This window comes from Onychomys torridus, chromosome 4, assembly GCF_903995425.1.
Source record: "Onychomys torridus chromosome 4, mOncTor1.1, whole genome shotgun sequence".
Taxonomy (NCBI): Eukaryota; Metazoa; Chordata; class Mammalia; order Rodentia; family Cricetidae; genus Onychomys; species Onychomys torridus.
Genome location: NC_050446.1, coordinates 131,617,331 through 131,644,594, shown reverse-complemented (window position 1 = coordinate 131,644,594; position 27,264 = coordinate 131,617,331). Strand labels below are relative to the sequence as shown.

Below are 27,264 nucleotides of genomic sequence, written 5' to 3'. Positions count from 1 at the left end.
TTCTCACCCCTGCCCCTCCTGGTTTTATTCAGCACCATTCAGAACACTTGCTCCTGAGTCGCCTCCTTGGCTGGGACACTTGCCACACGGTGATGGACCGGGCCAGACAGAGCTGGGAAGCTTCATGGCGCCTGTCTGGTGGAGCCTCAGAATCTGGTTTGTAAGTCTGTGGTCTTTGGTATTTTCACTTCTGATGTGAACAGCGTGGGGTGGGCTTTGTCTACACTCCTCCCAGCTGCAGGCTGGCCCTCTTCTGAGTGACACAATGGCTGTCTCTCTTCCTTTAGCATGCGCCGCTTGTTCGCCTCCACTGTTTCCCACGTGATCTCGGGGTCACATCTCTCCACGTCACAGGTCAGGGTGCCCTGTAAGGAAATGTCATTAAATTTTTCTTACATTTATGTATGCACTCATTCATGTATTGCTTCTATGGGGGGGGGGGGCACACCACACACATGTAGTGATCAGGGAACAACCTCCACCAGGTCATTTGGTGGCGTCTTCAGGGCAGGACCGCAGGGAAGGGGCCAAGTACCCACCCCAACCCCCACCCCAGCCCCCACCCCAGCCACACCATCCAGAGGACCCTGTGGCTGAGCTCTAGGATCAGCAAATCCAGTGGGCCAAGAGCACCAGACGCTTTTCCTGACCCAGGGACTTCCATCCTGCCCATCTCCTGGAAGTCCCCAGGTCAGATCAGAGCAGCCCACTCCATCGGCTTATTCCAGTGACAATAATGCTTTCTTCCATGGTCACCTGTGCACCAGGTACTGGGTGAGCAGGACCCCAACCCCCCCCCCCCCCCACCCCTCGCCAAAGACTCTCATGCTGTAGTCCAACTCCACCATAGCTGTGGCTTCCTGCCACCACGTGGAGGGGAATTAAAAATGGATGAAGGTCCTGTGGACATGCATGTACCCTTTGGGGTGCCCATGCTGGTTGGACCACTGTCCAAGTCTTGGAAGGCACTAGTACTCAGGTGTGGAGTCCATCACTTTCATGGGTGAATGCCATTTTCATCTGTCCTGCACCCCTTGGTTCCCACACACTCATGCACACTGGCCGGGCTCAGCAGCACCTGGGATACAGCAGGGGTGACTGTCAGCTTGCGGTCAGCACAGTTGGCAACCACTTCTGGCCCTTTTCACACTCCTGCTGCATTTCCATTCAGAGGTGGCCTGACCTTCCCCAGACCCCAGGACTCTAGGATCTGTCCTGGAACTCAGGAGTTCAAACAGTCCCCACCCACCTGCACACTCCAGACATCAGCCTTCTCCTCCCGTTTTTCCTGTGCTGAGGACTGTCCTGGCCCCTGCAGAGCATCTGTGTCCCTGGCCTTCAGCAGCTGAACACCTGTGCCGGTGACCGCCACATCTCCAGACTTCACCGGTGTCGAAGGGTGACTCCCGTGGGCTATTGCAAACACCCCCATCACTGCTCATCACTGCTCCTACCGCCCACTGTCACCCTTACCTTACCAAGCAGAGTGACTCTCCAGGGCTGGTGCCTCGTAAGGTACCAGAGTGGCTCTCCCTCCCTGTTTGGAGTCATTCCTGTCCTGGTGACCCAAAGGGGCTTTTCCAGGCTGAGCCCACCTGTCTGCAGCTTGTTGACCGATTTTCAGCCAAGCCCCCAGGCCCCCACACCACACCTTTAACCCTTCTGCCTCAAGCTCCTCCCACGTACTCAGGGATTCCTATCCTGTGTTAAACATTTATTTATTTACTTACTGGGTAAGTAAAGCCATGATGTACACATTTCACCCACCTTCCATCAGGTGGGGCCTGGGTTCAAACTCAGGAAGTTCGGCTTGATGGCAAGTGCCTTTGCCTGCAGAGCTATCTTGTCCCGCCCCTTAACACAAGGCTTCCTATAGGCCAGCCTGGCCTCAAACTTGCTGTTGCCAAAGATGACTAAGTTCCTGATCCTCCTGCCTTCACCTCCTCAGTGCTGTGATTATAGCTGTACAGTCTGCCTGGTTTATGTATCATAGGAAGTCGAACCCAGGGACCTCACACATGCAGGGCAAGCCCTCTACCAACTGAGCCACACCCCCAGCTCCGGGCTTTTTCTTAAATTGCCATTTGTGATTTCAATTTCCACCGAAACAGTGCTCAGGGCTCACATGGACAGGGGTTCTATTGCCTTTATTCTTCTACCCAGGTCTACCACAACAGGGGGCTAGAAGACCCTCAGGAAACACAGGTGCCCTGGAGGAAGGAATGGGCCGGCAGCACCCCCTCCTTTGGGAAGGACCTTGCCCTTCCTGTGGCTGTAAAGAGGAGGAGTAAGTGCCTGTTTGGTGCTCTGTGCAGTCTGCAGCTCGGCTTGCAGGTGCCTCTGGCCTAGGGTGCATGAGAGGAAGCAGGTGGAGATGTCAGCTCAGGAAGCAGCCGCAGGCCCCAGCCACACCCGGACTCTGAGCCTGAGAGGTTGTAGCTCTAAATATAGCTACAGGTTGTGCAAGGAAGTGGTGGCTTTGATTACCCTAGGGCGGCTCGGCCCTGCTGAGCCCTCTCAGCCCTAGGAAAGAAAATGGGGAAATGAAGTCCTCCAGTTGGGGCCTCCCACGGACCAGGTTCTGCAACACTGGCCCAACCTAGAGTGTCAAATCAGGTGCTGTCCGCTGTGGCTTTTAGAAGACCTCTGGGCAGGACAGAGAAATGGCAATGTGGAAGGGAAGGGAGCCCCTTAACCTGGAGTCAGGTTAAAGCCTCTGGAGGACAAGAGTCTGGAGTTCCAGCAGTCAGCCAGGCCTGGTGATGCTCACCTTTAATCCCAGCACTCGGGAGGCTGAGGCAGGCAGATCTCTGAGTTTGAGGCCAGCCTTGTCTACAGAGTGAGTTCCAGGACAGTCAGGGCTACACTGAGAAACCATGTTTGGAAAAACAAAACAAAAAAGAGTTCCAGAAGCCTACAGCATTGGCTGTGAAGGTTGCCAGCATAGAGGCTTTTGTGTCCAAAGTGCCCCCCAACCCCCGACCCCTGCCCAAATAAACAACAACCCTACAGCCCTGGTGACAAGGTTAGGAATGTTACTGGGTAAACTGAGGCCTAAGGGTGGGTTTCTGTTTACCAGCAAGTTCCCTTAATCCATCTCCAAAGGTCATCTACCTCAGGCAGGGAGTCTAGTCCAGGTCAATTGGAACAGCCTGTATCAGCTCAAGGCCCCCCACCCTGCTGACTGTCATACCAAATCTGCTGGTTTTCCATCATTTTGCCCCCCTCCACCCAGAGATAGCCTTGATAGTCTGACCCCCAATAAAGCTGTCTACCATGGAGAGGTCCACTTCAGTGATTTCACTGTGCCTTCATTTCCAAAGGCAAGATCCCTTTTATATATTTCTTTTTGAAGATTTATTACTGTTGTTGAGACAAGCAGTCCTAGGTGGGCTGGAGCTCACTACGTAGACCAGGCTGGCCTCGCATTCATAGAGGCTTGTCCATCTCTGCTTCCCTTCTGGAGTGCTGGAATCAAAGGTGTGTGCCACCACATCTGGCCTTTATTTTTCATTATGTGAACATTAGTGTTTCTATGTGTGGGCATGTATGTGCACATGCATATAGGTGTCCTTGGGTCCAGAAAAGGATGTCAGATCCCCCAGAACTGGAGTTACAGGTGGTTGGGAGTTGTCCAGTGTGAGTGCTGGGAACTGAACTTGGGTCCTCTGCAAGACTGAATCATCTCTCCAGTCCCAAGTGAGGGTGACACGGTGAAGGATGAGGAGTCAGAAGGGCAGGCCTGAGCTTCCAAGCTCCACTCAGTACCTCAGAGAAGTTCCCAGCACTCGGCTGGGGGCCAGGCCATATGCTTTGCCTGAACTAGGCAATGCCCCACACTAGTGGCAAGCAAGATGCCCCCAAAGAGTCTGTGCAACCATTTATCCAGTTGTTTATGGCAGAAACAATAAGCCCTGATTGCAGGAGTGGCGCATGCCCGAGTCAACACCACAGCACACGCTTGCATCCTTTACTACTCATGATCTAGGACATGTGAAGAGTTGCATGAAGTCACATGTACATCAAGCATGCAGCTGTGTTTGCAGGGCCAGCCTACACAATAAACTTGAGAAGACTGTCTATCACAGAAAGACACTAATCCTGCTCAATGAGTCACCTTGTGCATGCCACATACCTTCTCTGGTTCTTTCTTGCTCTCCTCTGTAAAAGTGGAAATAGGTTGCCTTGAGAACCTAAGGAATGAAAGGATGTGGTGTCCAGCCCAGTCACACAGAGCTCTTGGGCTGGCACCAAGTTCACTGACTCGGAGAGGGATGTACTCTCCCCAGCTGGTAGAAGGCTGCTGGGTCAAGAGTCTCCCAGGCAGGGGAGTGGGGGGCAGGCATCCTTCCTGAGAACTTGTGGGGGGTTGGGCGAGTGGCATGTTCAGTGGTTGGTTCCTGGCCTGTGTCCTCAGGTCACCTGGGGCGGTACCAAGCAGGCTGGCCTATACCCAAGAGCTTGTCCCAGTCTTGCCTGTGACGCAGACGGTGGGCAGTGGCCTCTTGAGGAGGGTAGGTCCTCGGCTAGGTCTTCAGTACTTTTAATCTGAGTGAAGCTTGGGAAGGAAGGGGCCCGCCCCTACCAGCCTGGAGGGGCTTTCAGAGGGCTGGGAACCCCAAGCTTAGGCAACCCCAACAGCTGGATGGAGGCCATGAGCAAGTGGGAAAGCTCTGGATATCTAGACAGAGTCCTTTGGGAACTGTCATCTCTCTGGGCTTTCTCCCTGGGTCCCTGGGAAACCAGAGCCACACTGTATCACACACATCACTTCCGGATGGCCCCACTGAGTCTCCAGTCTTCAGGGCTCCCCTTAGCAAGTGTCAACCACAGAGGACTTCTCCTCTGCTCTCTCTCTCTCTCCCCGCCTCTGCACCTCAGAACTTCCTCATTGCTGAGCCCTTGCCTGGGATGCTGTTCCCTTCGGAGGCAGGCTTCGCTCACCCGAGCCTGATGGAGGCTGTTAGGGAAGTCCTGGTCCCAGGTTTGTATATGCGACTCGATGTTCTTTTGACCAAGAGCCCAAAGACCAGCCTCCAGTGGAGCTGGGCCTCTGCCAGGCGGCAAGAACACATCCCTGACACCCTTCTTCCTGGCTGCTGAACAGCCTAGGTCACCCCGTGGTGACCCAATGCCCCTCAGTGCGCCCTTGCTGAGCAGTTATCCAGTGGATCAATAAGGGACCTGGAAGTGTGGGTGTGGCCAGAGCCAAGAAGGGAGTGGAGAAAGAAAGGGAGATTCTGGTTAAGAGCAGGAAGAAAGCAGGAGGAGGCAGGGATGAGCATGCCAGAGATGAGAACAGTGTGCCAGAGTCCTGAGAACTCAGCACCTCACTGTGGCGTCTATGGGACTGAAATGCAATTGTGGTTCCAGGAGTGATGCACTGTCTTTCCCACTAGGACTGTGTATTTTCCCTAAGCTGCAGGCAGGCAAAATTTGAAGGTAGTGGATCACCAGTTCATAGCAGCAAGGAACTGCCAACACCTGTCTCTAGCCTGAGACCCCCCACCTCCGCCCCCAGGTGCATTACCACACACAATGCGCGCAGCCTGGGTGCCATGCAGCCTGGGTGCCCTCGGGAGGGGAAGTAGCTCTATGGAGGGAGCAGTGAGTTGAGTTTGGGAAGGTCAGGAGGGGCTGGTCATGAAGCAGGCCTGAGCTCTTTAGGTACCTCAGGCCAGACCTTGGTGTGGGCATAGGTGTCCTGGGCTGGAAGCAGTTGGCATGAGTGAGCAAGTGAGGGGAGGCACCCCAGAGTCCCATCAGGGATGTTCGCAGCTTATAAAATAGGAGCACAAGGTTTGTAAGGCCCAGGGAAAGAAAGAACCCAGTACGGCCCAGTCCCTGTACCCTGCTCCTGTGTGCCCCTGCTCCTGTCACTCTAGCTTGATTTCTCTTGCTGTGATAAAACACTCTAATCGAAAGCAATTTGGGGAGAAAAGGGGTTTTTATTATTATTATTATCATTATCATCATCATTATTATTATTATTATTATTATTATTATTGTATTTATTTTATGAGACAAGGTTTCTCTATGCAGCCCTGGTTGTCCTGGAACTTGCTCGTAGACCAGGCTGGCCTCAAACTCAGAGATCCACTTGCCTCTGCCTCCTGAGTGCTGAGCTTAAAGGCAGGACACGAATTAAGATATTCAGGCCCAGAGAGACGGCTCAAGAGCTGAGCTCCTGCCCCTCTTGCAGAGGTCTCAGATTCATTTCCAAGCACTCACATGGCAACTCACAGCCATCTGTAGCTCCAGGGAATCGGATGCCTTCTTCCGGCCACTGTGGACACCTATGCTCATGTATGTACACACACACACACACACACACACACACACAAATAAAAATAAAACTTAAAAAAAGACAGTCACACACTAGTCATGTGTGGTGGCTTAGGCCTCCCAGCTGTCTGGGAGGCAGGAGGATTGCTGTTTCAAAGCTGTCTTGAACTATACAGCAAGACTTTGTGTCAAAAGACAAAAATGTGGGTCACGGCTCTGTAGCAGAGCACTTGTCTAGCAGGCAGGAGGCGGTATCTGCATTACTGAAGAGAGGGAGGAAGCAGGGGATGCAGATCAGTTAATAGAGCGCTTGTCTAGCAGGCAGGAGGCCCTGATTCAGATTCCCAGCTCTGTATAAACCCAGTATGGTGCCCTGTGCCTGTAATCCTAGCCTAGCAAGGTGGAGACAGGAAGATCAGAAGTTCAAGGTCATCTGCTACAGTTGGAGGCTAGTCTGGGTTACATAAGACTCTATCTCTAACCAATAACAACAACAACAACAAAAAGTTTAAAAAGGAAGAAAAAGAGCAAAAGAAAATGAAGGAATCTGGTGTGCTGGTTCACACCTGGAACACTAGTGCCCGGGAGGCTGAGGCAAGAGATCACTAAAGGCCAGCCTGGACTACATCGTGAGTTCCAGCTTGAGATAGATAGTGAGCTTTTGTATCAAATAAAAGACAAAGGAAAGGGCAGGCAGGCAGGCAGTTTAAATTCAGAAAGCTGACAGCCATCGCAGCTCCAGCCTCAGGAGTGGCTAGATCCTGCCATTTCACTTTTTCCTCTGCTTGTCCCACTGGCCGCCTCTTGAGATGATGGCTTTGGGCTTAGTCTCCCTGTGGTCAAGGTGCTTCAGGCAGGCACTGCACTGCCAGAGTCTATGGCAGCCCTTTGTCCCCATTATCCCTCCCAAGCTGTGTCCCCAGGGCCCTTTTGAGGAGAAACCTATACCTGAGCCCATCCCTGAGGCTGCTGGCCTCTGGGGTTCTGCTCAGCCTGGCCTGCTCACACACAGCGACAGGGACCTGCTGCTAACAAGGTGGGTTAAGAGACCTCTGGGAAAGAGGACACCGTTTTGCCTTCTAGATACTGACCAAGTGTTCTGTAGGCTAAGCCTGGTTTCCTATGTCCCCAAAGGATGGCTCAGAAGCTCCAGGGCCCCAGCTGGGCCAGCCATAGTCCAGCCTCCTGTCCAGGGCCAAGTTGTGAGTGGGCGACACCACCCAGGGAGGCTGCTGGCTCCTCTCCGCTCTGTGGGGACAAAATAAATAAACCTGATAAACTGGTATTTATGCCTCAGCCTGGGGCCACCACAAATCACTGGGCAAATATGGTCAAAATTCAAGTCTACAGACAGCCAGGCTGTCACACAGGGGGACCCACTTCACCTCCCAGGGGCCACCTCTGACCTCTCTCAGGACACTCCCAGGAGCAGAGTCAACTTGCAGACTTGCACTCCGGCTTTATGGGTCACAGATGAGCTGCGTCCTTTCCCCCAGGTAGACCCCACAGATGAGCTGCATGCCCCTCCCCCAGGCAGACCCCACAAGTACCTCTTGTGAGGAATCAGCCTTTGAGGGGACCAGCTGCTGCAGCTTCAGGGTACATCCAGGACTACAGAATTGTTTAACTTAAGTTGTTTGTTTGTGACAGGTTCTCCCTTAGTCCAGGCTAGCCCAGAACTCAAAATGTAGCCAAGCATGATCTCGCTCTTCTGATGCTCCTGCTTCCTGGGTGCTAGGTTTGCACAAGTGTACCCCCATGCCTGGGTTATACAGGGCTGGGAATTAAACACAATACTACCGTGTGCATTCTGTGCCAGTGTTCTATCCACTGAGCACCCCAGCCTCCAAATTAAGTTCTTTGGAAGTGAAGCTGGCACTGAAGTCTGGCTTGTCAGGAGGGGCCAGAAACACCCTACCTCTGTATTGATATTGTGTTCCCCAAAATATTGTGCACCCTAATAAACTTATCTGAGGTCAGAGAACAGAACAGCCACTAGATATAGAGGCCAGAAAATGGTGGCACACACACCTTTAATCCTAGCATTCTGAAATCTGGATCTCTGTGAGTTCAAAGCCACACTGGAAACAGCCAGGCATGGTGGGTGACTCATGCCTTTAATCCCAGGGAGTGATGGCAGAAAGAGAAAGATATATAAGGTGTGAAGACCAGAAACTAGAAGCTTTTGGCTGGTTAAGCTTTTAGGCTTTTGAGCAGCAGTTCAGCTGAGATTCATTTGGATGAGGACTCAGAGAGGAAACAGGATCAGCTGAGGAACTGGCGAAGTGAGGTTAGCTGTGGCTGGTTCTGTTTCTCTGATCTTTCAGCGTTCACTCCAATACCTGGCTCTGTGTTTGTTTTATTAATAAGACCTGTTAAGATTCATGCTTCAGCTGGATGGTGGTGCATGCCTGTAATCCCAGCACTTGGGAGGCAGAGGCAGGTGGATCTCTGTGAGTTCGAGGCCAGCCTGGTCTACAGAGCTAGTCCAGGACAGGCTCCAAAGCTACAGAGAAACCCTGTCTCGAAAAACCAAAAAAAAAAAAAAAGACTCGTGCCTCATACCTCGACTGAGCTCAAGGTTCAGGACTGGAGAGAAGAACTAATGGGCATGTGACCAAGCCCAGAAGCTTGCCCAGCAGTGGGGAGGCGCACAGAGTGAGGGGAAGGGCAGGAACCACCGGGGACGGGCACTGAGCACCTACAAAGGCCCTGTGGTTGAGGGGTGCTCTGGCAGGGTGCACTTCCTCCATAGACAGTACTGAGCACCAAGTGTGTTCCAGACAGAGCACTCACTGGGCACTGGAATGACAAAGCCCTCTTCCTCCCTATTGGGGTCACAGGATCCAGCTGAGCCTGCTCCACAATGTGCCCTCAGGCTCCTAGGCCTCCAGTGCAGGTGACTCATGAGACCTCTCCCGGCCCCTGTCTCCACCCACCCCAGTCAGAATCACTCTGCAGGGAGTCTGGGTGGCCTCAGGTGATGATAGTTGTGTGCAGGAGACTCTAAGGTTCCCCTCCCCCCCATCCCAACACTGTTCCCAGGCACATAGCAGGCCTTGCCTGCTTCCCAGACAAAGCTGGGTGTGGGTGTGACATGCCACCTGCCTGCCAAGCCCAGGCCCGAGGTCCCCAGCCCAGCTTGCTGTAGCACAGGGGTAGAAAGTGCCACTCTGTTGTTTTTGTTGTTTTGACCCTCAACCACACCTTCAGCATGGCCTGTCAGCTCCCCTTCATAATTTCATTTTATTTTTTATTTCATGTGCATTGGTGTTTTGCTTGCATGTATATCTGTGTGAGGGCATCAGATCCTCTGGAACTAGAGTTACAGTTGTGAGCTGTCACGTGGTACTAAGAATTGAACCTGGGTCTTCTGAAGAACAGTCAGTGCTCTTAACCACTGAGCCATCTCTCCAGCCCCAGTTCCCCTTCAAATGAGCCCAAAGATGACCTCCTCACTTCCAGCCTTCCCCACCAGTCACAGTGGACACCTCCCTGGTCCTCCAATGTGTCAAGCCCAGCCCCACCTCAGGACCTTTGCACATGCAGTGTGCTGTTCCTTCTGCCATATGCTCTTAGCCTGCACTTTTCCGTGGCTCTTCATGGAGGCCTCCTTGGGTACCATCCAGAGGTGAGCAGCATGCTCCTCTCTTCCATCTCTCCCCGTCTCACCTTCCTCTTGACAAGGTTCTGGGCCGTCTGTTCAGGAAAGCACAGTGCTCTTCCAGGTGGGAAAAAAAGAAAGAAAATAAAAAAAGCACATTTGTCCGGGGACTTTGAACACACAGACACACTGTGCTTGCTCAGAGATGTCTGTCGCTTTTTGCTCCTGAAAGCTAATGTGAAAGCCCCTCCACAGAGCTCATCATCTGAAATCAGTGGTCAAGAGGGCCCACCGCTTCACTGAGCCAGCCTTTGGCCTCACACAAATGTGGTCAGCTGGGCAGTAAGAGACAGGGTATGAGAGCCTTTCCTGAACAGCTACACAAACCCTGCCTGCAGGAGGGGCTCAGCCAAGCTGGTGTGTGTGTTGGGGTGACCTTGTAAATTCTGCCAGAGAGACAGAAGGCAGAGAGTCCTCCAGATAATGCTGGAAGCTCAATGGAGGAAAGAATTAACCCTAAATGAGAAATCACCATCTAGAGATGAGCTGTTTGGGTTGGCCATCAAGGCGGATTGTGTGCTCATGTGTATGTGGTGTGTGGTGCTGGGGATGGAATCCAGGGCTTTGCTCATGCCCAGGCTAACAATAAGGTGCATCCAAAGCCCTCCAAGGTGGGATTCTAAGATATTTTATAACTTTTGGGTACTGTCACCTCATTCTAGAAGGTTCTTTTCCGCCCCTCAGCCATATGTTTCAGTTGCTATATAGGGAACTCACCCCAAACTTTGTGGCTTAGCATTGCACGCTCCTTTGACTCAGCACAAAGCCTGACCCCAAAGAACAAATCCTGCATCCTGTGTGGTGGGAGGATGAGGCAGAAGGATCTCAAGTTTCAGGCCAGAGCCTGAGATAGAGTAAAGCTGAGGAAGTCAACAGTCAATGTCCTCTCTATGCAGATGTGTACACAAATCACCCACTGCTTTCTCTATCGGAGTATGTTTATTTGTATTGCAGTTTATGTGTATTCATTTATTTATTTACTTACATTTCTTTCGAGACAGGGTTTCACTCTGAAACGGGCTGGCTCCAAACTCAAGGCCATCCTTCTGTCTCAGTCCTTTGGGTGATGAGATTACAGGCTTAAGCCACACTACCCAGATTCTGGCAGGACTATTTATATTTATAATTTAGAACAATATCTCTATTCTTAAAATTCCTCTAAAAATGTCCCCCATCGCCAGGGCTAGGTAGGGGCCAGCAGGTGGCACCCAGGGCTGAGCCATGGGTCATGCAGGAGTTGGGGGGTGGAGTGGTAGGGGCTCCCCGTCTCTGCTCTCACCCCCCATGAGCACCCGGGGATAGAATAACAGGCTGATAAGCAAAGCCTGACTCTTATCAGCAGCCCCAGGAGTTATTGGGAGGGCAGGTGCCACTGCCACCACTGCACAAGGTGTCACCCAGAGCAGGGAGCTCTGGGCAGCTGTATCTAGACACCCAACCTGTTGCCTGGGGTCCTCATTCAGTGTTTACATGTCTGAGGAAAAACATCAGTGTGACTCAGCAGGCAGAGGGCCAGGGGTGGGGGTGACGCCCAGCTGGCTGTGGTGAGGTAGAAGAGATGGGGCGGTGGCCTGAACCTGGTCCTGACGTCTTAGGTGGCTAGATTCAAGGTGCTTGGGGTAAATCCAGCCCAGTCACTCTCCAGCACTCTGGCAACATCGAGACACAACTGGATTTCTCTGCCTGGGCTGCCTCTCTGGCACAGGGATGGTCAACCTCCCATGGGGTGCCAGGGTTTCAGGGAGATGTAGATGGGGAACCCACAAGATCTCAGGCTCCAACGACAGCCTGAGTTCTGGAGACATGAGGCTGAAGCTAGTAGTGTGTCTGTAGGTAGCTGGAAATGTGGGTCCTTTCTCTGGGGAGCAGAGGACTGAGCTTAAAGGAATTGGGTGTGACTCTCCCCCTGCTGATTGCTCAGTCTTTCCTGGGGCTCAAGTGCTGAGTGCCTACCTCACATTAGACTCTACTGGTGACTTAATCCTCCCCTCTCTGTTTACGAACTTGGTAATTAGCCAGTTTATAGGAGATGTAAGCATGCTGGGTCAATCATCCAAGCACCAGGATGGCTGCTGGAGCTCCAGCCATCATGTCCAAGGTCGAGCCAGAGATGACCTGAATAGCGGCCCCTCCCACTGCATCCTGACTGCAGCAGGTCCTTGAGAGAGAGGTCTGCACATCTGAGAGGGAGGAATGGTGACATGGGAGAGGACTGGCCAATGTTTCACCCGGCACTCATAGGTGCCAGCTGGCCAGTGGGCCACAGCAGACTTAAGGGCAGGCATGCGCTGAAGCCTGGATCAAATTACTCGCTCTGCCCCCAATCCAGCTCCCCTCAAGAGAGGATGTCCATCACACTACCTGGGAGGGGTTCTCAATGAGGAACTGAGGCAGCTGGGAGCAGAGCCAAGGGCAGCAGCTACTATTCCAACCCTACCCAGGATTGGAATTACAGGATTACAGGATTACAAATGCCTACTCCAGCCTCTGCCCTCAGGAACAAGGGAAATCTACCCCTGAGGACCATTCTCTAGTGCAAGGGGAAGCAGATGGCTTGAACAGCTGGGCCAGAGAACCTCACAGAGGTCACTGAGACCATTTGGCTCCCAGCTCTCCTTGCCTGTCCATCAGCACACACCTCCTCCTCCCCCACAGAAAGTCAGGGTTATCTGTTCCTAGCCTGCTTCCTCCAGGGAAGTCCCCCTTCCTCCTGGAGTTCCAAAAGGCTCATGTGGCTCTTGTGACCCAGACGAGGCCTACAGCCATGTTGGAACCAACCCCTGGGGTAGAAGGGAGTGAACAACCAACGAGGCTGGGCAGCAGGAGAGAACCCCTGCCCCCCAACCACTGGGCCCAATAAAGCTAAAGCTGAAACTGATGCCAAGAGAAGCAGAATCAGCTTAGCCTGTGCAGAGGAAACTGAGGCCCCAAAAGAAACACATACATACACACAAGGGCACCGAGCAGGCCTGCTGAGGCAGCAGGGCAGGATTCCACCACCACTGCGGGGCTCCCTGCCTTGGGGCCCTGGACTGCACTGGAGTGCTGGACACTAAAGAGGAAGGAGTAAGAAAGCGGCCAGAGGCTCCAAATTAAAGTCTCAGGACCCCCTGAGCCTGCACGTTCCCACTCCTGGCCAGTCTTCAGGCTGAGGGAGGCCACTCCTGCCAGTGCCCTTAGCTTGGGATGATGGCTAGAGGTAGCCAGTACTTGGATGCCTTGGTCATACCTAGGCTCAACACCTAGACAGAGCTGGGATCTGCCAGTGACTCACACATCTCAAGGCTCGAAAGCCTTACAGCAGTGGGTGCCAGGGATGAGGGTCCCACTAAACAGGGTAGGAGAGAGGTAGAGATCATGCAGCCAGCCATGTGGGAACTGGACCTTAGCTAAGCTTTAGGCTCTGGGCAGACATGGCAGATGACACTCAGCTGAACAGTCCATATAGGAAGGATAGTGTTGGGGCTCAGCTCAACTCTTACCTGGTCTAGGCTAGAAGCTTCAGCAGGGAGTGACAGCTGACTGCCTCTGAACAGAGAGGGTCCAGCCCAGGGCCCAGAGTCCTCTCCTCCCTCAGCCATCCAGACACCCCCATCCCCCCAGATCTAGCTTCTCCCCAAGTGACTCCAGCTCATGCCCCAGAGATCATGGAGCCTGCTCACATTATCCTGTATGCCTGGGTGTGGGTTGTGAGTGCACACATACACTTGGGTGTGTGTTGCTTTGCAGACATTTGTGCAGGTGTGCATTTGAGCTGAGTCGGGTGTGCTTGTGTGATTGTGAATATCCACACCCCATGTATGGAGTTTTGTGTGTACTGTGTCAATGTCCACGGGTATCGAGCAAATGATGTATCCATGTGTCTGGCTGGCTGAACCTTTATGTGGAGGGTGAGCACACTAATGTGTTTACAGTCTGTAAGCATATGCTTGCATGGGAGTGTGCATGGCCCTCGGGCTGGATGGAACCTGTGCTTCCTCTGGGTCACACTGTGCACCAGGTCTGTGCTGGCAGCTGCAAACACTGGGGACAGAAATCCTGTTCCTGGGACAGTATGGGTCTCCAGACCTTTCACCGTGCTGCACCTGTGGTCATGGGGACTCTGCAGCTTGCCACCTGTACCTGGGGACATGCCATGGGCAACTGTCCTGTAGCAAGAACAGCAATTATCATCGCCCTTATTGACGGCAGTGTGGCTGTGCTGACTGGCCCAAAACAGTGCCTTTGAACTTTCCAAGGTTTGCCCTGTCTACAGCCCTGAATCCTAAGACCCATGAGGGCATTTTTCAGGCCAATAGGCCTTCCTGAGGGCCTGTCCCTGTGGCTGCCACCAGCTGATAGAGACAGGAAGTATACTGGCTTCGCGTGGCCTTCCTGATAACCCTGGCAGTGCCCGCCACCCCTCCCTGGCCCCACACTCTTATCATCGGCAGCAAATGTCAGCTGTGGGTTGAGAGCCCCACACTGACCTTCTGACCCTTCAGTGTTTGCAAACTGACACTTGGAAATGGAGGCCCAGGATGAAAGCAAACTCAATCCTGACAGCCCCGCTAGCCTGGGCCACAGAAGAGGGAAGAAGGTACATTATCTTAAAGTCAAACTCAGCAGAAACCAGAACAGGTTCCTGGGGGACTCAAGGGATAGCGCAAGAAAGCAGCCCTAGGTCCACTGCTAAAAGGTTTGAGCATTAGGGTCAAAGGTGAACCCTGGCAGACCTGGCTGCACCTACCTTGTGGTGGCTGGAGTTCTCCGGTTTAGACTACTGGGACATACTGGGGCAGGCCCTGCTTGTTACTGAAGCTTGTAGAGGCCAGCAGAGGCTAAACAAAGCAGGGTAAGGGTTTGATGAACAGCTGTCAGAAACCCTGAGCACAGGACCACCATGACCACTGAGAGAAAAACCTCAGACCAACTTTCTCTTTAAAGAAAACAGGTTTTATTTTTATAATCAGAACATTCTAATAAAAATATTATTATAACATTACTCCCTCTGTTCTTCTGGCTTGAGTGGCAGGCATGCTGCTGAGTGCCTTCACACTGGCTCCCTGAGGTAGGTGTGGAGGGACCCACTGCCCAGCCTGCGGGCAGCCCACGCTGCCAGAGATGCCCACTGCACCCCTCCCAGACGTGGGCTGGACTTCCCTCTATGCAGCCAGGTCATGCTCTTGACTGGCACACAGGGAACAACAGGAGGGAGGGCGCAGGGCCAGGAAGAAGGCCTCAATGGCACAGCAACAGACACCTGAGAATTCTCCCCAATGGGCACCTCTGCAGGTGAGGTGGGCAGCATCAGACAGACAGGAACCCAGGGCCCTGCAGGGCTGCGTTCTGGTGACGGCCGCCCCATGGGGGAGGGGGTAGCTCCAGGCATCCCATCAGTGACACTGTCACAGAGAAATACTGTCATTGTCTCCACAGGGGAACTGTCGACCAAAGCCAGTCTCTAAGTAAAAAACAGGTTTGGGGTTCTTGATGATGATGGTCTTGCCTTCATAGCAGAGGAATCCCAACAGGACATGGCACAGTGCTTCGACTGAGGGGCAATGGCGGGGTTCCCAATGAGGAAGGTGGACGACTGCACACGTCCCAGAGTAAGGCACCTGGCATGGAGTGGCTGCAGAGGTTCCCAAGAGTGCACCCTTACTTTTCATGCCCTTCCTCAAGGCACAGCAGGGCCTGGGCTGGAGAAGAAGCTGTCTGGTGCCCTCAGCAGGTGGGCCCAGGGGCCTGAGGAGACCCAAGTGCTGGTGGCTCCTGAGGCTGGCAGGTGGTGGCTGTGGCCCAAGGCAGGACGCGCCTCATTGCATCCTGTCGGGCTGTAGCTGAGGCGCCTGGTACTGCACGAAGGTGGTGCCTGCAGGTGCAGCGGCAGACAAGGCTGGGGGCATGGCAGCTGGGTAGCCATAGCCCACGAAGCTGGTGGCTGTGGCAGGTGAGGCGGCGTACGGATACTGGTCGTAGGCAGCTGGAGGGTACTGGGCATAGGCTGGGCTGCTTGGTGTATACTCAAGGTAAGGCGAGGACAGTGATGGGACAGGGGTGGCAGGTATCACCACGCTGGGCTGCACAATGGTTGGCGGGTAGATGTAGTGGGGAGTCAGCCTGTGGGCCAAGCAGAGTGTCAGGGGCTGTAGGCCGAAAGGAACAGGATGGTGGCAGAGTGGGGGAGGCCAGGGGTATGGAGAGCGAAGAGATCTGCTCTGCTCTAGTCTACAACCCCATGTACAAAACAGCTGCAGCATCATGTCAGGTGTACTTGGACCTGACAGGGCCTTTGCATGGGCAGTACCATCGCTCCACAGGCCTCTTAATGCCTGTTCTCACAGTAGCCTCCTCCTCAGACTAGAACCACCACCCCCCATATATCTCCTGCAGGGACCCACTGTACAATGTATAAACATGTGGCCTTTGTTTAAACTGGCAATCTCAAGACTCTATGGAGGCGGAAGCTGGCAGAGCTGAAGGCCTGTGGAAAAACTTGCCCATGCTCCTTAGCCACCCACCACCTCCCGGACAGCAGGATGCTCCTCACTCCTGGAGTCCTTACTAAACTCTTGCCAGGAGAGACTGAACAGCAGGGTTGCAGGTATGGCCACTGCAGGACGGAGGGTGCATAGGGCTGCTGCTGAGCTTGGCTCGCACCCTGCTAAGTAACAAGATGCTCCAGAGTTCATATCTTCTACTGTCCCACCAACACACCCACTCTAAAGTCAGGGGGCACCCAACCCCACCCCAAGCCAGGCCATCGCCCACAGTACACCTTTGAAAGAAAACTCATGGATGAGGTGCACAGATTCCAGGCTGAGCACACCTAACATGCACAGGTCCAAGAGATGAAGGCTTCTCAATGACACCCAGAGAACTCCCAGGAGATACAGAGGGAAGAGATGGGTCTACTTGGGTCAGAAGTCTTTGGAAGGCTGAAGAGCACATATGTGCATGACTAAGAAGAGTTCTAGTCAGCTGGCGGTGGTGGTGCACCCCTTTAATCCCAGCACTCAGAAGGCAGAGGCAGGCAGGATTTCTGTGAGTTCAAGGCCAGCCTGGGCTACACAGTGAGTGCCAGGACTATTATATAGAGAAACCCTGTCTCAAAAAAAAAAAAAAAAAAAAAAAGCAAGCAAGAAAGAAAAAAAAGAGCTCTAATCACCAGCAACAGAGCAGCATGCCAGCACCAGCCTGGACTCACAAATGGACAAGTGACATGTGGCTTCGTGTGGTGGAGAATTGGCCCGCCATGGACAGTGGGTGGCAGAGAAGTGAGCAGCAAGCATCCTATCAATGAATTTGAGTAATGTATATGTGAAGACAGGTCAGAGATGGATGCCAGGGTGTCTTCTTGGGTCACCTTACATATTGAGGTAGGGTCTCTCACTTGAACCCAGGCCTCATAGATTCTATAGTCTTGCTCCCAGGACCCCGTCTGTCATTTGCATGCTGGGATTACAGGTAGACTGCCATGGGATCTGAACTGTGGCCATGACACTGGTGCAGCAAGCACTTACCTCTGAGCCATCTCCCCAGCCCCAACAGCAGCATCTGACAGCACATGGACCAAAGGGACACAGGCAGGGCCAGGGCAGAGCAAGGAAGGCCATTGGAATGCATGCAAGGAGGCGGAGCTGACACAGGGAGAACTACACCAGTGCCCTCGCCATTTGCAAAGGGCAGGAGTAGCTGACCAGATGTTGTCAGGACACTATTCACCAGCAGTGGTCACCATCCTATATGCCACATGACAACTAACTGGAGCTGTGAGGCCAATCGGCCTTTGGCAGGAGCCCCAGGTAGGCTTCTGCCCTACCTCCTTGATTGGAATGGCTCTGATGTGGATTTACACCCTCCTTCTGGGCTGATGAAACCCCTCAGATTCCTGCCAGCACACAGCATGGCTGGGCTCTGCAGGAAGAGGGAGAAGACAGAAACCAGAGCTCCGGGGAGGCTGCCCAGGCAGGAGTAGGTAGGACAGGCCTGGGAGGCAGGGCTCCTCCTCCTCCTCAGCCTCCCCATCACCACTCAGCTGGCCCACCAGATCCCTAAGGCCTTGCTGAGACCAAAACCTCCACAGAGCGGACCCATGCACCCAACACTCCTGCACCTGCCTCAGCTTGGGGTCCAGGGCCATTTCCTGAACTGTCCCAGTCTGGCCTGACCCTCCTAAAACCAGAGATCTAGTAGAGGGTACTGCCAGATGCCTGCTCACCAGGCAAGACTGAGGCCTTCCTACAGCAGCAAAGCCTATATGGGTATCCCTACCTGGGTGTGGGATGGGGAGCCCCACCTGGCCCCTGGGACTCAAGCACTGAGGTTCTGAGAGTGTTATGCTCTGAACTTCCCTAAACATGGGTGGGACACCCTTACCCAACCCCTCTGGGCTATGTGGCATTTGCTAATACTGAGGCTCCCTGCAAAGCCAATCCACAGCCCCATGCAAGGCCATATGCCTACAGCAGGGACTGGCTTCCTGCTCTGCCCACCTGGAGGACCTGCCCAATCCTGTATGTCCTAAATAAATGCTCAGGGTCACCCATGTCTCTGCCTACACCTGTACTTCCCTTGCACTACTGTGGTGGCTGACACCATGCCTGTCCAAGGCACAGGACAGGTGGGAGAGGCTCAGACTGGAGTGACCCAACAAGTCACCCACCTATGCCACACTCCACTTGTGGACATCTTTCTGCAGGATCTACTGGTACCTCATGGTAGAGAGGAATACAGCCAACATCCTGAACACCCGGGGCAGTTCCTGAAACACAGCATTATCCAGCTCCAAATGCCGCATGCACACAGTGGAGAACCGAGCTCACTGTGGTGGTACACGTGGGCAGCACAAAGCCACCACCACAGGCGTCCAGGCCCAAAGGAGCAGCAGCTGGGACAAAGGAGCCTCCACACCAGGTAACACTCTGGCACACAATCTCTCACCATCTACTTACAAACCCCCCAGGGTTCCAGTCCTGTGCCCTGTCCAGGGATAGCCCTGGTCCCAGGCTGCACACTGCTGCAGGCCCCAGCCACACCTGCTTGCAACCTGCAAGTGCCATGTGTCCAGAGACATCCCCAGTGCTGCTCAGACTCAAATGCCAGCCACTATTCAACCACTATCATGCCCAGCCTAGCAAGGGCACCTGCCTTTCAACCCACCACTTCAGCAATACGGGCCCTGCAGGACTCAATGCCCTCCATGTTCATTGCACCCACCACCCAAAGCTTCTCATCTCCCCCGACTTCCTTTCTGGGCCAGCCGGACTCCACTTGCCTAGCCCACTACGTCCCTCATACACCACTTGAAAGTAGACTTCAAGACCACATCACCCTAGGAACCAGAACCCTCTAGTACTACCCTACTGGACCGAGAAGCAAAAAACAAACAAACAAACAAACAAAAAAACAACCAAAAACCTCCCGTGCCTTCCTACATGATAGCCCACAGCCACCTCTTCATTCGAATCTCTACCCTGGATTCCTGCTGTCCCTGAACCACACCCACTCCAGGGTGTTGACTCCTGGGGGCACACAGCCTTAAGGGTTCTTCTCCCCAGGACCATCTTGAGCCCCCCCCCCCCCCGTTTTATTTTCACATGAAAACACCCTGTATCTTTTAATTCATAGGTTACTTTCATGGCCCATTCGGGCAGAGCTTTCCTTGCTTCCAGGGTCCCCAAGGGCCCAGAACAGAACAGAATCTGTGGGCACCTGAGCACCCTGGGCAAGCCAGAAGGCCCAGCCAGAGATAGCAGAGCGCAGTAGCCTCAGACAGGGGAGGGTGGGACAGAAGGTACAGCTCTGCCTGTCAAGTTCAGAGCAGACAGTCTGATGGCCATTCTCAGTCCCCTACAGCTGCCTGCTTCAGTCCAAGGACGTCCTTATCACAGCCCTTACAACGACGCGGCCACGGGATGCTAGATGCCCACCCCCGTGAACCCCATACCTGTGCGTGTGTATGTGTGTGTGGGGGCGCATGCGCAAGTGAACTGAGACCTTTCATGCCCAGGCTGTCCAGTCTTTTGGGCTGAAACCTAAAGGCGGGATGACCCACTCTGTTCCGGTGGCTCCCATTCCCAGCCCAGAGGGCTCTGCCACCAGCTTTCTCAGGTTCAGTCCTTGGCTAAGAGCAGACGCCAGCATCTCCTCACCCTTTTCAGGGAATTTTCTGCCCTTTCTCAACCTAGTGGCCTAGGACAACTAATCCCAACCCTGTGTAGAAGACAAGAGAAGAGCTCCAGGCTAGAGGCCGCCAACAGGTCTAGATCCCTGAGCTTTGGGGACGGACCCTCTTGCAGGGGGACCCACGAGATGCTGGGGACGGACGACTCAGGTTCTCAGCTTCCCACTATTACTTGGTTTTGGGTAGCGCTGAGCTACCAGGCCACCAAATGCTGAAGGGAAGTACCCAGAGTGGGCTACTATGGGTGCTGGCCAGGGCTGACAGCTGAGTCTGAAGGGTAGGGCCATGAGAACCTGACCCACTGGAGGGAAGAGATGGCCTCTCCTCCCATCCAGAGTCTGGGTAACAAATAAACAGCCAAGAGCACTTGGCTGACTTGACCTAGGGTCCAGCTCTCACCGGCCTGTTTGAGCTTCCCGTGGTCTCAGTTTCCCCACTGGTAAACTAGGGATGCCACAGGCTGCCCCCAGAGGAGAGGGGGAACTCTGCAGCGACATCTGAGACATCCGACCCCTCACCATGAGCACAGCTACCATGTTCCTGCTAACTAGGGCAGTGCCCGTGGAGGCTCTGGCCCGTGTGAAGCCTAACTCTCCGAAAAATCACTGGCCACAGCCCAGGAGGGCCCATTTCCCGAACACAAAGCCACGACTGAAAATAAAAACGAAAAAGGCAAATGAGCCCATTTCACTTTTTTCTTTCTCCCTGGGGGCCTTCTGCCTCGGTGCCGGAGGTGATCTGGCAGCTTACCAGCAGCCCCAGCCTTGGGGTGGGGTGGTGGCTTGTGTGTAGCAGCCTGGCAGGCCTCCTGGGAATCCCCTGTGATGGGGGACACCAGGTTCCCTGGGGTTCACAGACAGCCGGGTGAGTGTTGGGGGTGAATTCAGGCAGGGAGAGGACACACCATTGTGGGAGCCACATGGGAACAGCAGGTCCACATCAATCTGCCCAAATCCCACCTGCTAGCTATGTTCAACGTTGTACATCACGATGGCCTCTTCCTCCAAGGTCAAGTCCATCTACTATCCACTCTGGAATCTCAGTGCTTCTCCCAGGGCTAGTGGTCCAGGTGATTCCACTGTCTCAGGCTGGATGGCAGAGGTCTCAAAGAGAGGCCTTCTGGCTCAACCCAGCAGTAGAGGGATGCCCTCAAAACAATCTGAATCCCAGTACTTGGGAAGCAGGGGGATTGCTGTGTAGCCCAGGAGTAGAGAGCATGTCTGGCACACATAAGGCTAGGTTCAGGTCCCAGAGAAGCAAGAGGCAGAGTCAGGGAATCAGGAGTTCACAGTCTGCTGAGCTCTAAGACCCTGCCTTTCTTTAGGAAAAAAAAAAGCAATGTGCATGACTTTGATCCCAGCACTTCAGGACCTGGGTTCAGAAAAAAGGGCCCAAACATTGCTGGTCTCTGCTCCCATATCATCACCCCACAGTCCCCTTCCCTCTACAGCTCTTGTACCATCCTGTGTGGGTCTGTCTCCCTTTGCTGCAAGACTCCTGGCAGGGGGCACTGTGGTCACACCAGTTGAGCTAGGGTCCCTGGCCTGACACAAAGGGAGGGTCAGAAGTACTGTAGACTCCCTGTCAGTTCCCAGCTGACACTGAGCCCAAAGGAGAGCTGGGGTAGGGGAACAAGGCCACTGTTCCAATGGATGTCTAAACTCTTGGGCCAAGAACATCTAGGGGCACTGGGCCACCTGGTGGACCTCCATGCCATGGACACATCTCTGGGGCTAACCAGGCCAGCCTCTATAAACCCTTCCTAGAGACTAAGCCATAGACCCTCACAGCCTCGGGCTTCAGAAGCGGCCCCCTGGGCACCTGGCAATAACCCTACCCTGAGAGGAACCTACACACGCCCTGGAGGCTGGCTTCTGTCACAGCAGACAGGGACAAACAGCAGGTGCAGCAGCCTAGGCTGCACGCCCTCTGGGAGGGTCAGACAGGACAGCCCACGCCTGCCTGCAGACAGGCTGCCAAACAGGAAGTGATGATGGGGAAGCAAGCAGAGCCACCCCCAAGATAACACACAGGTGGTGGGGTGAGCATGCTCACACCTGCTGCTCTGGGCCTGGCGTCGTGCCTACGGCACTTCTGATGCTTCACCGCTGCACCCCTAGACAGGCCTCCTGAACGAGCCCGTCACACACCTGCCTCCACTGCAGCCTCACGCTGGCCTCACCTTCCACTGCACTCCATCAAATTAGGACAAACCCCTCTGAAGGGCAGGAACAGCCCCTTCCCCCAACCTCCCCTCACTAGGTATACTGTCTATGCAGGAAATGGCTGGCAAAGCGTGGGACCCTATGGGACTCATTTACACCAGTAACAGCATGTGGCTTAACAAGCCAGTCAGACTCAACACACAGCAGTGTTCATTCCCGAGGAGCACCCCCAGCAGCACCCTGCTTTACTGGAGGTAGTCCTGGCCACCCTGGGCACTGGGTTGGGGACGTCCGCCTCACTCAGCTTCTGAGTCAACAGTCTGACAATGCAGCACTCTTACTCTGACTGGAACCTCCCATCACTTCCCCTTAGTCCACAGGCCCGGGGACATGACGTCAAGACAGACATCTCCATGCGGGGACCAGGTCCATCCCACAGACAGCAGTCTATGGAAAGCCCAAGCCAGAGGGATGATCCTCGATTGTTGTTGGTCTCGGGGACCTGAGCACACTCATCCAAAAACCGTCACATGAGTGCAGAGTTGCTGGGAAGGGAGGAAAGGGCTTGAGTAGCCCTAGGGAGAGAGAGGGCAGGCCAGCAGTCTATATGGCCCTAAGCTTAGGTCAGTGAGATCATCCAGGGGAAACCCCAAAGCTTTCCATGGCCTTGGGATCAGCATGTTCCATACACCATGCTCAGTTAGTCCTTAACATGGCCTTGTCAACCTTGCTACTGTACGGAGGTGCAGCCTGACACCCAGCGGCCTTGACACCCTGGCCTGACCCCAAACCCTAGGGCCTGGCCCTATTTTGGGGAGAAAGGATCAGAGTGCCTGGGCATCTTGCCACAGCAAGGTTCCCATTAAGAACACGGAGAGCAGCCTGCTGGAGCAACAGACCCTTCAAATATAGTTCAGGAGAGGTTCCAATGGCTGCCAGGCCAAAAGCAAATCTCGGCTCTCTGTGAGCCTCAGGCAGAATGTGGACAGACCCTGGGAGGCCCTGACAAGCTAGATCAACACATAACCAGGGTGGGATGATCTCCAACTGTTCAGCCCTCCCTACCCCCCTGCACTACTGACTGTGCTCCAGGACTGGCAGAGACCCCCCCTTGCTAGAAGGCCCTGGGTCACTTATCCCCACCAGGGACTACCACACAGGCCTGAAGGCTGGCAAAAGCTATTGCAAAGGCTGAGGAAGGCTTCACCAGATACCAAGCCTTGGCCCTCAGATACAGTTACATGATTGACAGGCACAGGCTGTCTGTACAGACATCCATCCAGGCTATATAGACTCCATCAACAAGCAGGCATGGATGGGGCAAGCAAATGGGACCCAGGCAAACAGCAAAGCATCGGGTTCTCTCAGAGTCTCTGTAAGTTGATGGGTAGTTCTAACCAGTGCTTTGGCCTATAGGTGGGCTGTGGGATCTTCAGAATGTCAAGGGCCCAGAAGGCCTAGGAAAAGTACAGCCAGGCAGGTGCCTGCAGGCTCTGAACCGCCAGGGCTCTAGCTCCCACCAAGCCCTCAGCCAGGGAAGACTAAGGCTGACTGACAAAACCAACCGCTGGGTCAGGACCAGCCAGGCCGGCCTGACTGTCTGCAAAAACAAAGGGGGCAGCTGACAGCCCAACTCTGCCTCCCAGCTTGGAGGGCAGGGCACTTACAGCAACGGCCCAGGCAGTGAGGCTGCCACACCACCACCACACCCAGAGTCTGGTAAGGGCATGAGGTGGGATGTTCTTGAAGGAACCCAAGGACCAATGGCAATGTAGGCCAGCCGGTCCCTCTGCCCACCTGTCCATTTGGGTCTACACTCCTTGGCAACCTACAAACACTGTGAGGCCGCTTTGTAGTCACAGTGTTAGATGACCAGTCCACTAATCTAGGTAAAAATCACTATGGCCCGATGTCAGCTGCACCTGAGTGTCAGGGATCCTGGAACATGCCTGCACCCAAAGACAGCAAGTGTGCCCTGAGTATACAGGTTCAAACCTCAGCCCCCCGGGTAAGTCATTAGCCATCTACGAGGACAGGAGGAAGGCCTTTTCCAGAAGACTAGAGCATGCTGTCCTTAAGTACTGGGGTCCCTATTTCCAGATGAGAAAAGGCAATAAAGGGGTTCAGTCGGACAGTAACAGACAGGCTGTGAACCTAGATTTGAGGGCCACAGAGGCCAGACACTAGTGATTGCAAGGCCATTATTATGTGTCAGAGCCAGTGGGAAGGTCCTGTCCCAGAGTAAGCAACTGTCTGTGTGAGCATATCTCAGCTCAGCCTAGCACCAGCCTGAAACCCAGGCCCAGGAGCACAGCAAGTTACCAGAAGTAGGGACACCCCCTTACACAGCCGGCAGGGGAGAAGCTAGCTTGAGGATATCATGGCTGGGATGTTCCCAAACTCCTTCCAGACTGGCTAGAATAGATCCCAGGCCAAAAAAGTGACCTGGCACTATGTGCCATAGTAGCACCCCAAGTACTTCCCCAGGAGAACAGTAACACCACGGCAGGAAGCGCAGGCTGGGGCCCAGACCACAGCTCCCCATAGATATGCCCCTGCTCGGTTCACGCCAACTGCCAAGGATAGCCGTGGAGATCAGAAGTGCTGCCCCACAGGACAAGCACTTAGAAGGAGAAAGCTGCACCCTTTCCAGCCATCTGACCCACGGTGCCGGCCAAGCTCAGCTCCAGCCCCACAGACACCCCACTCTACCACTCAGCACCAGCCCCCAGACACCCCGCTCTACCCCACCCACTCAGCTGAGACACAAAAACCTGGCAGTCAGAATCTGGCAAGCTTGCCATTACAAAGTGGGGTGGGTGTCAGAGTTCCCACCAACAGGGCCCATTCACGGCCAGTCTACACTGGATAAACAGGTGACTGTGGCCAAACCAAGTGGCAGAGTCTAACTTTTGTGTCCCTTAAGTGTGTGAGCCCTTCCCTAAGCAGCTGCCAGGCCTGTCCCTTTTTAGGCTGGAAGGAGGTGGGACACAGAGCAAGTGACTCACACAAGACTAGTGACAGTGGCCTACTATGCCATTCACAAACACCAAACCTCACCTGGTACAGACCCACACAGGCTACCTTCATGGCACTGGCCCACATCAGAGAGCACCCAGGAAGAGCCCAGCCCACCAGGCCCAGCCTTGCTGACACTTGAGGAGGGCTGCCTGCACTGGGTGTGGACTGAACACCCCCCCCCCCGAGTCTGAACAGCTGTCCCCACATCCACTGAACAGGTAAGGAAAGGAAGGGCGGCAAGGTGTGCACCAGGCTGGAAGGCGTGTGCTTCCCCACTTTGAGTTAGAGAAATTAGTCTTATCTCTCTCTCCACACTTCCAAAACACAAGCCAATTTCTGAAAACAGTCATTGCCCCAGCCTTTCAGGTCTCAGACGGAGAGGCCCACAGCAGTCCCACCCCAAAGCCCTACCACCCACACCAGCTATATCCACTCACCCATAGGTGCGCTGGATCAAGGTGGGGTGTAACTGCTGCACACCAACAGCAAAGCCTAAAACAAGAGGACAGTTAGGAACAGTGTAAGGTTGGGTAGGTCCCAGAGCCACAGGGAGATAGACTCACAGGGGCCATCACCCCCCTAGTCACAAACGGTAGTTAGCTTCCTTCTCCTATCCCAGCCACCACCTCTGTCCCTGCTCGTGAATTCTCAAAACACCCAGTCAAAGCACAGAAGTCCACAGGTGCCAGCAGCTTCTCTCGGAGACTCCTAATCTCCAGCCTCCTCAGCAACAGACTTCTTCCCTCCCCACCACCAGCAGGGCAGATATTTGAGACTCGGTATCCTGGGGACTATACACTGCCGACGAAGCTCCCAAGCTAGGGGTGGCTGCCCCAGGCTGGCTCGGCAGGCACATGACCGCTGGCCGCCACTCTGGGACAAGGGGGGAGGGGAGGGCAGTGTATTCCATCAGACAGAGCAAAGCTGAATATAGAAACAAGGGCTGGAAAAAAACTCCAACTCTCACCAGTCTGCAGGCTCCTAGGCTTGGCACCCAGGTAGGCCAGGTTCACATTGGCCTTGCGGCCGTCGATGATAGGGTTGGGGTCTTTGCAGGCCCTATCAGCTGCTGCCCGATCCGCCATGGTCACCTGCGGGAACACAGAGGGTCAGGGAGTTTGGTGGCTGGCTAAGGAAGCAGGACAGAGAGGAAGAGGTCCTGCCGGGGCATCAGGCCATCCCTGGGTCTTTCCTCCCAGGAGGGTATCTAGTACTTAGGACCCTTGGAGCTGTCTTCTCTGCAGGATTGCAGCTCCTTCCCCTAAGTTCAAGTGCTGGGAAATCAAGCCTTCAAGGACAGCAACAATCCCCTGGGAGGTGGAGCAAAAGAGAATCTCTGGAGGAGCAACCCCCCGCCCCAAAGGCTGTTCTGCCCAGGAGTAAGTACCGTTAACTTTCTCAGGGGAGCAGTTTGGGGACACTAGAGTGGAAGGAAGTGGGAAACCGTCTTCAAGTAGCTAGTGCTAAAGCTGACGCTTATTTGGGGAGGCTGGAAAGTGTGGGGGAAGGGCCGACGGCCCCGGGAAGCCCCGGAGTCCCGGCTGCGCGCGGCGGGTCTGGGAGGCGGTGGGGGAGGGGCGGCGGCAGGTGCGCGCGCCGCGGGCACTCACGAAGCCGTAGCCGCGGGACTTGCCGGTCTGGCGGTCGGTGATGACCACGGCCTCCTCGATGTCTCCGAAGCCCTCGAAGTACTTTCTGAGCGATGAGTCGGTGGTGTGATAGGGCAGGCCGCCCACGAAGATCTTGGTGAACGTGGTGTCCTTCTGCGAGCCGTGCATGGCGCTGGGGGCGGCGGGCGGCCGCGAGAACACGTTCGGGGCACACGCGGGCTGCAGCAGCATCGGGGCCGCCGCTACCGAGCCGGCCGGCGCATGCGGAGACGTCGCAGGCCGAATCCGACTCCCCCACGCCGTCCTGCGCCGCTCTTCGGTCCGCTGCGAAGCGCCTACTCTGAGCCCCGC

The 27,264-nt window shown here is 54.5% G+C and overlaps 1 protein-coding gene across 3 annotated transcripts; it reads right to left on the bottom strand.

Moving 5' to 3' along the window:
- Rbm38 (RNA binding motif protein 38) lies at positions 1-27,264 on the bottom strand. Of its 3 annotated transcripts, none has more exons than XM_036186309.1 (4): positions 26,914-27,264; positions 26,271-26,394; positions 25,741-25,795; positions 1-365 (listed from the first exon to the last, which is right to left on the bottom strand). In XM_036186309.1, exons 1-4 carry the CDS (start codon positions 27,142-27,144, stop codon positions 356-358), a joined length of 420 nt encoding a protein of 139 aa, XP_036042202.1. In that variant the 5' UTR covers positions 27,145-27,264; the 3' UTR covers positions 1-355. The 3 variants fall into 3 exon arrangements, with proteins under 3 accessions (XP_036042202.1, XP_036042201.1, XP_036042200.1); XM_036186308.1 differs by lacking the exon at positions 1-365 and adding an exon at positions 9,854-10,006; XM_036186307.1 differs by lacking the exon at positions 1-365 and adding an exon at positions 14,886-16,051.

What these genes read in the sequence shown, in the direction of transcription:
- Rbm38 (XM_036186307.1), bottom strand. Translation starts at nt 27,144, where the DNA reads ATGCTGCTGCAGCCCGCGTGTGCCCCGAACGTGTTCTCGCGGCCGCCC. An exon ending in GCCTAGGAGCCTGCAGACTG is followed by an intron (nt 25,796 to 26,270) that starts GTGAGAGTTGGA and finishes CTCTTGTTTTAG; the next exon opens with GCTTTGCTGTTGGTGTGCAG. An exon ending in TTGATCCAGCGCACCTATGG is followed by an intron (nt 16,052 to 25,740) that starts GTGAGTGGATAT and finishes CTTGGCCCACAG; the next exon opens with GCTGACTCCCCACTACATCT.